Source organism: Miscanthus floridulus, chromosome 8, assembly GCF_019320115.1.
Source record: "Miscanthus floridulus cultivar M001 chromosome 8, ASM1932011v1, whole genome shotgun sequence".
Taxonomy (NCBI): domain Eukaryota; kingdom Viridiplantae; phylum Streptophyta; class Magnoliopsida; order Poales; family Poaceae; genus Miscanthus; species Miscanthus floridulus.
The window spans coordinates 146,884,704-146,894,681 of NC_089587.1; the positions used below are offsets into that span (position 1 = coordinate 146,884,704).

The 9,978-nt window shown below is 43.5% G+C and overlaps 1 protein-coding gene across 13 annotated transcripts; it reads right to left on the minus strand.

Annotated features, from left to right (window-relative positions):
* Window positions 1-3,339: 3,339 nt before the first annotated feature.
* On the minus strand, window positions 3,340-7,554 carry LOC136473632 (wings apart-like protein 1). 13 transcript variants are annotated; one of them, XM_066471293.1, is made up of 11 exons: window positions 7,279-7,554; window positions 7,136-7,179; window positions 6,985-7,037; window positions 6,337-6,416; window positions 5,845-5,873; window positions 5,324-5,415; window positions 5,171-5,238; window positions 4,997-5,104; window positions 4,748-4,907; window positions 3,831-3,865; window positions 3,340-3,738 (listed from the first exon to the last, which is right to left on the minus strand). In XM_066471293.1, the coding sequence occupies exons 1-6, from the start codon at window positions 7,463-7,465 to the stop codon at window positions 5,368-5,370; spliced, it is 441 nt and encodes a 146-aa protein (XP_066327390.1). In that variant the 5' UTR covers window positions 7,466-7,554; the 3' UTR covers window positions 3,340-3,738; window positions 3,831-3,865; window positions 4,748-4,907; window positions 4,997-5,104; window positions 5,171-5,238; window positions 5,324-5,367. The 13 variants fall into 13 exon arrangements, with proteins under 13 accessions (XP_066327390.1, XP_066327388.1, XP_066327381.1 ...); XM_066471291.1 differs by having other exon boundaries at window positions 5,171-5,241; XM_066471284.1 differs by having other exon boundaries at window positions 5,845-5,944.
* Window positions 7,555-9,978: the final 2,424 nt, after the last annotated feature.

A 9,978-nucleotide genomic window follows, 5' to 3' on the forward strand; every position in this document is an offset into this window, starting at 1 on the left:
GTACAGGGCTTCACAGGGACGGCCTTCGTCATCTCAGATTGTGGGAATAGAAAGCGTGCCCACCCAACCTCGGCAGCGCTCGGGTGGGGCCCAAAGTAGCGGAGCCACATGGACATCCTGACTTTGGTACGGATCCTAATGGATTTTGAGAATCCGGATAAAAAAAATCCCAACAGTTCTATTGGATTTTGAGATTCTATAAATGTGTGAGTTAAAATCCCTATAAAATCTAGCCCATTTTGGATGAGAATATTGGATTGTGGGATTTTTTTTCGAAAATGGATAATTTAGACAAACTTTAAGGGTCATTATAGATTATGATGGAAATGGTGGCTAGTTTAGATGTAAATTTAGAGGTCACTTGATTATCTTTTATAATGACAATGTCTAATTAAATGTAGAGCTAGGAGTTACTCTATATTTTTTTCATAAAGACAACATAAAATTTTAGAAGCGGAATATAACCAACAACTATATTAGTATCAACAATAAAAAGTTCAAAGACTTATGGAATAGTGTTCGTAACTGTCGCAAGAATTTATAGGATTTGGCTCTTTTTCTAGCGCATCTCATCTCATGACGATTAAACGCGGAGCGTTCTTTAGGACCTCCAATTAACAATAGTAACATAGAACAAGCAGGCTCCTGTTGTTCATGATAGCACAACCATAAAAACCGTGATAAGGAATCTGTAAATTCACACATGCCATGTCTTGTGCATAATGTGTATGCTACGAAATAGCTCGGCTGGTTACATTTATGGTGGAGAATCAATCCACTTGTGTGAGTGTCTAACTCAACACGGGTATTTGTTTAACTAATTTTTTTTTTCCGTGTGGTAGGCAATATGCCCAGCAACAACAAAGCGTTTGTAATGATGTCTTGATTAAGTTTTGCCGTCTCACTCTCTCCTCTAGGCAGGCGTTCATAGGATAGGATGCGTGCATATTTATGCATGTGGTTGGTTCAAAAAAAAAAATGTATGCGTGTGAGCATCGTATTGCATTTAGAAAAATAAAACCCGCAATTGACTTTCATGTCTTTTTATACTCAATTTGTCCAAGAAAATACTTCATATGTTTTTTATAAGGTATACTAGGACTATGAAAATTTTCTAAAAATATGCTTTGACAGTCTAGACCAATTTATATTAAACTGTTAATACACTAAATGTGAATCTGTTAATATATATAATTTATATATACTATTATACTAAGCATGCAAGTAATTTGAGTAACGTTTCGAATCTTTATACGGCCTATGTTTTGAGACGGAAGGAGTACTAGCTTACTTGGAGGCTCACATTAACAGACAGCACCAATTGTGCATACAGTGGCAAAGGGCTCAATATGGCTAGGTAATTTTAGTACATCATCTTCTCCGATTCTCTTTTACTATCCTATAATTTTGTTTTGTATTTTTTTCCTATGTGTATATCATAATACAAGTTTTACGGTGGTGGAGAGAGATATGAACCGTCCATCATGAGAGATCGAATGGTGAAGAAGTAGGAGGTACCGACAAAAAAGTACTGAAAAGTACCAAATAAATAAGATAAGTACTAAAATACGTGAGACCAGTACCAATGTTTTTTTTTTCAGATTCTATTGAAATGAAAGGTAAATTTTTGGTGTCAAATGAAAGGTAAATTGGTAATTTCGCTGAGCTCCCGTGGCGCTCCTGCGGCTCCCCCGCCGGCTGGCCCTGGGGTTCAGCACTTCATCCTTCTGCTGGGATTCTCTGGCCAGCCTTCCGGTCTAGGTGCTCCTGGTGTGTGCTCTGCCATAGCTCCGCCATGCGGGCTCTGCTGGGAGAGGCCGTGTGGACGGCACCGGGCTGAGGCCGTCCTTCCGCTTGCAGTCGCCTTAGCCCTGAGGGCTCCTCCTCCAGCGATGACTCTCCTCTCCTTCTGCCTCTAAATCGTCGTCTTCCCCTCAGTGCTGCCCCATGGACCTTCAAGGTCTTTCCTTCGGTGGAACCTGCAGCTTGTTCCTTGCTTACAAATGAATTGATAAAAACTGAACTGCTTTCATTCAGTCATTCATTAACATTCAGTACATAATAAGGTTCTGAGAGTTGCTGACAGCTCCTGCACTTCCATGATTATGCGACTAGTGGACAAAATTTAGCATGCCATATCCATTACAGTACATTTCCTCTACAACGGCTTGGATATGAAATGCAATGGGAGCAGCGGCTTCTCTCCTTGCGACCTTGCAGCATCCCGTCCATGAGCGGTTTGTCCGATCGTCTCCGAGCAGCATCCCGTCCACAAGTGGCTCACTTTTCGAGCGGTACGATAGATGCTGACGATGGCGGCCATGGCACCAATCTCAACACAGTCAAGGAAGACGAGCAATGGCAAGAGCGGAGGAGATGAAGGCTAGAAGGTGGAGGAAGGAGGGGTCGTCACAATCTCGGAGGAGCGCCCGAGCAGGGCAGTGGCGCTAAGTTCCGAACTTCCGTTGACTCTGTGTTCTGTTCGGTTGTTAGTTAGGATATGAAGACGAATTTGGACAATTTACCATTATATCCTTAAGTACATAAATCCAATTTTACTAATTATCTTTCTTAAATTAATGTAAATAAAAATAAAAAAGAAAAGTACCTAAAAGTACCGGTGATACTTTTTAACCACTATAACAAGCCTCCTATCATAAACTAGTATATTAGCCGTGCTAATGTTATGGTGACATTAAAAAAAAAGTCATAAAACTAAAATATAAATACTGATGACGTAATCAGCGTATAAATGTGCACAAATAAGTCATAAAACTAAAATATAAATCAACTAATAACGTAATCAGCGTATAAATGTGCTAACAAATAACTTGTGGCACGACACTTAGGCAAAAAAAGAAAAAAGCTGACCTGCAAGTCCAAAATTTTGTCTGAAATGTTAGCTTTTGCTGGCCGGGGGTTATTACTAGACATAACTTTTGCAACAAATACTTGTTCAAGAATGCACCCACCATCCAGGAACTCAGGGCTTGTTTAAATCCAGTGTGTAAAGCTTTGGGGTGTCACATTGAGTGTCGCATGGGGTGTCGCATGGGGTGTTCGGATACTAATAAAAAAACAAATTACAGAATCCATCAGTAAACCACGAGATGAATTTAGTAAGCCTAATTAATCCATTATTAGCACATGTGTTACTGTAGCACTACATTGTCAAATCATAGACCAATTAGGCTTAAAAGATTTGTCTTGCAAAGTAGTTGCAATATGTGCAATTAGTTATTTTTTAGTCTATATTTAATACTCCATGTATATGTTCAAACATTCGATGGGATAGAGTGTAAAGTTTTGAGAGAGAAACTAAACAAAGCCTTATTGCAAGATGCATCCATCATTCATATGCCAAACAATATATGTGGGAAGAGAACCTCTCCGAGGAGAAAGAAAAAAATGTACAGTTTCATATTGTACATCGACTACCTTGAGGAAAAGAGTCCAAGACTGGCATATGGGCCGCTAGGCAATTCTAAAACATCATCTTAAGAATACAGAATAAAAATTCAGGTCAATGAAAGCCAGAAACAGCTTGAGCTGGAGATAATATCACTAAACAAAGCAACTGGCCATCTGCAAGTTCCGCCCACCCACGTCTGTTTCTGGCTAGACGATTTCTTGGCAGAACCAAAGTGCAGAAGAATGGTGCACGCGTCGCCCACCATACTGTCAATGTTGTCCTCACATTTCTCATATGTTTTGAAGCCTGTGAAAACCAGAGCAGTACTGTCGTTGACAATATTTTCTCACACCATCAGTGATGTGTTCATGCTGCTTATATTGTAGGGTCTAAGTGAAGAATGACAGTTTTTCATTACCTATTTTAAATGCAGACCAGCAGAGAGAGTGAAACCTGGCAAAAACGAAGGACAGTGACATTTTAACATAAAAAGCACACGAACAATCACTGTGCTTCACACGGCATTTGGAAATTGACATGTAAAGCATGTAACAAAAATTCTAATCTAATGGAAGTATCTGGTATTTTAGACCACTTACAAATTAGAACTAAAATATATGCAAACTAAAACAACCAAAAGATGGTTCCCTGCGTAAGACTTGGCCATTATAGCTCAACACATCGCAATGCAAACCAATCGTATGATTTGGGAAATCCTTCTTAGTGACATTGACTTAATTATCTTCAAAAACAAAAAAAGAAGATTGTTATGCCTCGCTACAAAAAAAAAGTATTTCACAAACTGGTAATCTCTCAAATTATATTCCGATGTTTTTCTTTTTGAACAATTACATTGCAACTCCACTAATTACCATACAACGAACAATAAGCGGCCTGTTCGGGAGACCGTAAACGATCGTGGATTATTTACTGCTGGCTGGTTTGGTGTGAGAGAAAAACACTGTTCCCGGCTGGAAATTTACGATCGTTTACGAGCAAGCGAACAGGCTGATTCATTAAGATTCCCGTGTCTATGGAAAAAAATCATAAACATTAGAGGAATAGTAATGTTATGTTTTACAACTATTCATCATCGTCGTCCTCCAACAGTGAAGGAACTTAGCTCTAGATTCACTCTCCTATTATTTTATCAGAGGACCGCCATCTGCTTGACAATGCCATCTGGTGGTCTTCTTTAATTTTTTATGGACAAAGAAGCCGGTGGCTATGGAAACTTGTGATTTGCCCATGCTAACAGTAAATTACAAATTACAGAGCAAACAAGTAACTTTGAAACTTTCAGGATAACAGATAGAGCGCAAAAATAGATTTCACCTTCCTCACCCTCCTCCAGTTCTTCCTCTTTGTTGTCTCCTTCCAAAAAAATAGAATAGTAGAACCAAAGCAATTGGGGAAGTGAAATCCTCAACTTTTTGTTCCTCTTGCTGCACCTTCTCCTCCTTTGGCTCATCACATTTCACATCCGAGATAGCAGCTACATGATAACAAAATCAGCATAAAAAAGCTGTCCACCAACAATCAGACAGTAGAAGCAAGTCGATCTGGGAAATGAAATCCTCTCACCTTTCGGTTCGTCTTGCTACACCTTCTCCTCCTTTGATGCGGCCGCCACCACCTTGGCTTCTTGTTCCAAAGCTATCGCCATCTTCAATGTCTTTTCCTTGGATTCATCTTCGGCAGGTCAGTGAAGCAAGAAAGCAATAGATGACAGGACGAAAACTGAACCTTGCCACTTACTTGCTACCTGTTGGTCATATGCTTCTGCTAGGGTCCTTCTGCTATTGATTGACGTCCACTGAGATAAGCTGCTAATGAATTTACGAACAGGCTATTGCATACGACAATGAAAAGCGCAATCGACCAAAACAATTTGTTGCAGAAAAACTAAACTTAAACCATTGAAGAAAGACGATGAATCAAAACTTTTAGTCAGCCTAACGGGTTGAAGGAGGAGACTGCATTACTGAACTGAACCTGAAACGCTAGAAAAATACAGCTGTTGTTGTTGATTCTGAAATAGAAATGGAATAGTAGCATATTGCAAATCGAACTGCTCCCAAAACACCAAAAAGGATTAAACAAAAACCAGACAGGTAATCTAACAGAAAGAACAGAAAAGAGTGCTACTTGTCTTTGCTGTTACTGAAAAATGTTGTTTCAGAAACAACACAGTGAACTACCTGATAATAGAATAGCTCAAACGTTTCTCATAGGACATGCCAGCCTCGTAATGTGAAAACAAGTGGCATTGTAGTGCGAAAGAAATGGTTGCAGCTAAGAGACAAAACACAATGGGAATTAATAGCTTTTCTCCACCTTGTAATCATCTAGGCGAAGGCGACTTCGAGATGAGAGGTATTTAATAAGCATAACAGCATGTAAGATTTAGACTGAGATTAAGAGGTACTCACATCACTTGCCAAAACAAATAAAAGAGCTCCTGCAGCAATAGTGCAGGGAGGATCATCAATGTCCAGAACCAAAATAGCATTGATAATTTGTTGTACCAATCTAAAGGATATAAGAAAAGGAAGGCATTTGTATAAGTATTAAAATGGAAGATGGTGCCAAATCCAATACTGTGTTTATTAAATGCTAATATCTTTAGAACTGGACAAGTTCTCAAATTCAATAATAATCTAACTATTCTGATGGACTTGGAGAAATGAATTGCCATTAGAGCTTGCTCCAAGAATTCAAGCCCAGTTCAGACAGAACAACAGATATCCCACACCTTCATCTCATTCTAACCAAGGTACTTTGTCTTTTAACTTAAAGTGAAGTACAGCATCAGTGTTGGCATAACTGTCAATGTAAGAGTAAACCAATGACACATTTCAGCTCAAGCAGATCCCGTGCCGGGGCATAACTGTCAGAAAAAGAGGCGCCTTTGATGAACTCACCCTTGGGACCGGAGCACGCAGTGGCGCTTGGCGGAGGCGTAGATCCCGAGCAGCGTGAGCAGGCTGGCCCGGCGCATCCGCTAACAACAATATGATGGATAACCCAACAGAAAGAACCGACATCAGAAAAGATGACCCGTTAGCACAGCCAAAGGACAAAGATAACAGATAAAAAAAATGCGAGCATGCGGCGGCGCTCGGCGGAGGCATAGATCCCGAGCAGCGCGAGCAGGCTGGCCCGCCGCATCCGCTAACAACAATATGATGGATAACCCAACAGAAAGAACCGACATCAGAAAAGATAACCCATTAGCATAGCCAAAGGACAAAGATAACAGATAAAAAATGCAAGCAAAGTGATGCTATGGGATCTATACAAATATGGTACCCAAAGTACAGTTCAACAATGAAAGAAAATGTTTCATTAAGCATTTTGTTTTCATATAAAACAGAATTATTTGAAAGCTGTAATTAGTTCCTACAAGAAACATGTAGAGTTGCACCAGCAAAAAAAATAATAGATCATATTCATTAGTAGGATCCTCTCATTAAAAAACCATACAGGCATAGAGCCATAAGCCCATAACTAAATGAAGCAGCAAGGGAGGAGCAAATTATAGCATCGTGGATCAGCTGATGAAAGTGTACTGGAATACTCCCAGAAGCAAAGGCCTGTTCCCTGAATAAATTTGCATATTGACCTACACGAAATCAAAACAATTAGCAAGATTAGTAATAAAAAAGATATTTCTAAACAAAAGCGCATAATCAGAGAAATTGTGAAAGTGGTTTTGCCAACCCAATGGTGCCAACATTCACATGGGGCTTCCTGCGCAGATTGATCTGGATTGGAAAGTGAATCACACGAAGGAAACGAATCCATCAAAATGGATAATCACGAATCACACGAGTCTGAACCGATCTGGGCCAAGGAGTACTCACATGTACGTGAAGGTGGTGGCCATGAACCTCGCCCATAGGATACCGGCCAAGCGGTGGCTGCTGGGCCGGCGATGCCGTTGCCGTCGCGAGCGCATCGGGTCCCAAGATCACGACGGCACGGAGGGTGGGGTAGGTAGCGCCCCCGGCGGCGGTGCCCCAACGGTAGCACCCCACACAGATGCCGCATATATCCGCAGGTACAACAGGAGGGATGGGGACGCTAAGGCGGGCAGGCGGTCTCTGTCGCGCCGTCCTGAGGTGGTCACGCGCCCGCCGCTCTCGGCAATCTCGCGGCGTGCGGCGTTACGGGGTCGCGAGCGTGAGGTAGTCACGCAGCATGAGGGGCGTGATGGGGTCGCGAGCGTGAGGTAGTCACGTGGCATGAGGCGTGGGGCGGTCCTCGCGGCATGCGGCGTGCATGAGAGGGTCGCGAGTGTGAGGGGGGCTGCGATGCGATCCTGAGGGGCACTGCACATCAAAGAAGGAGGACCGCCGGACGTGTTGAGATTGGAGAGAGAATGCGTGAGAGTTAATCTGACGTGTATATTTTTAAGTAGGGTCTATTTGTGTGTGTTTTATGGGGTGGACGTAGTTTAGTTTATGACTGTAGACGTGGTATTTGTTCGGTGGTTTTAGGATAATTTGAAGTGGTGTATTATGTAACACCCTCGGTGTTACGCCATAAACCAACTACTAAATCATGTCATGAGTATCGTGTTTATGTAATAATGCATGCGATAGAAGGTGTTGATAAACTTCTCGTAGCCTAAAATAATCAATAAAAATGTTAAATCAATGTTGATGTAATAACTACTGTATATCAAGTAGGGTTTAAAACCAATTTTTATTAAGCAAAAATACTATAGAACATGTGTGTGATACTAAAATAAAATTGAAAGTGCAAACTTTATAGATGACAATGAAATACTTGCTGTTGAAAAATAATATTGCTTATTAATATTTTCAATAGCTTAGAAATGCAATTTGAAATAGAGTTCAACTCAAAAAACTTTGAAAAATTTCAAGCTTGGGTACAGCTGGACATTGGCAAGTTTAGGAATTTATTTAGAGAGATTGGGTTAGAGGGTGATGCGGTGTTTGAGCTCGGCTGAGCAGCCTCATGTATCAGTTTGATCATGGTGAAGTCGATTTCGGTTCAGAGGCAATGGTTTAGTGATAGTCGCTGCTTTAAAATCCATGCACAGCGCGTTCTCAGGCTAGCCCTCTAGCCTAGGCGTGGTCACCAGGCCGTGAGGGCGTGCCGTCGTGGCGTTGGCGTGCTCTGCGTGCGCACACGCGCTGCCGCGCTTGGCCGGCCTAGTCGCCCGAGCCGTGGCGTTGGCCGGCTCTAGTCCGACTGACCGCCGCTGTTGCTGCCACGTTGCAGCACTCTATGTTGCTGCCACTGTCGCCACTATGGCGCTGCTACGCTGCTCTCTCTCTCTCTCCCACCCTCCCTCCCTTCGGCGTAGCCTGCGCTGTTGGTCACGCGCATTGTTGTGCTGTCGTGCCACGACCTTGGGGCTATGCCTCTGGCGCTGCTACTGCCACGCTGCTGCGCTCTGTGCCACTACCGCTGTTGTCACCACGGCGCTGCTGCGCTGCTCTCTCTCTCTCCCCTCCCTTCGCCGTAGCCTACGATGTTCGTCGCGCGCATCGCTATGCTATCATGCCATGGCCTTAGGGCCGTGCCGCTGGTGCTGCTGCTGCCTCCGCGCCCACGCCATGTCGACACCGCTGTCGCTACCATAGAGTTGTTTAGCTGAGCCACCCGCCTTGAGCCGCATTCAAGCTCCGTTGCCGACCAATTTCGGTTTCTCCTCGCCGCCGGTCATGTGCGCCGCCGTGACCAGAGGGTTAGGGGTAAGGCATATAGGAGTGGTAGCAGTTTCATTGCTCATAACCCTGAGCTCGCCTTGACTCCCTCTATTCGGTGCTCGCACTATTTTGGCCAGGGAACTCGTCGACGACATGGTGATGCGCCGGTGTCCACCGTAGAGCGCCGCCGTCCCGCTCGGTCGTACATGGCCAGACCGCCACAGTGCTTTCCAGCTTCAACCGTCAGTAGTGCGTACACCACGATGAGCTACAGATGCTTCTTCGCCATCTCTACCTTGTTATGAGAGCGTAGGCTTGCCAGAACAGTCGCGCCGCTGCCACGGATAGCCCTTGCTGCTGCAACTCATGCTAGCGCGTCTCCGAGTTCCTAACCACCACCCATCCTTGCACTATTAGCTGTAGATGGTGGTCATCTCATTACTTCCGTCGTAGCGAGCCTAGTTGGCCTGGTGTAACCGCCGTTGCCACCGGTGTGCCGCATCACCACGTGCGGGCACACCGAGGACCGCCCCATTGCAAAGGCAACACATTCCAGGGTCTTTAATGCAAAGCCTGAGTCTGTAGTAAGAGTGTTATGTTGCTCCACGTGATTATCCAAAAGCCCGAGCCCCCTTTTGCAAAACACGAGAGTGCGCGGGCACCCCGGCCTTGGGTCACCGTGACACGCGCGCAGCTGCGCCGCACTGGGCTGCCAGACCAAAATGGTCGCCACCGGCCCTTTTCCTTTTCTAAGCATTTTCTAATTTATCTTCTAAGGTAAATTTGTAAATTCAGTATAAAATTGTGTAGTTGACCAAAAATTGTGAAACTAATTTTGTTAGGATTCTAAAATCATGATCTATCTGCTAGTATATTTTGTTC

What these genes read in the sequence shown, in the direction of transcription:
- LOC136473632 (XM_066471284.1), bottom strand. Translation starts at nt 7,465, where the DNA reads ATGCGGCATCTGTGTGGGGTGCTACCGTTGGGGCACCGCCGCCGGGGG. An exon ending in GTGAATGTTGGCACCATTGG is followed by an intron (nt 7,038 to 7,135) that starts GTTGGCAAAACC and finishes GATTTCGTGTAG; the next exon opens with GTCAATATGCAAATTTATTC. An exon ending in TATTTGTTTTGGCAAGTGAT is followed by an intron (nt 5,416 to 5,844) that starts GTGAGTACCTCT and finishes GTATTTTTCTAG; the next exon opens with CGTTTCAGGTTCAGTTCAGT.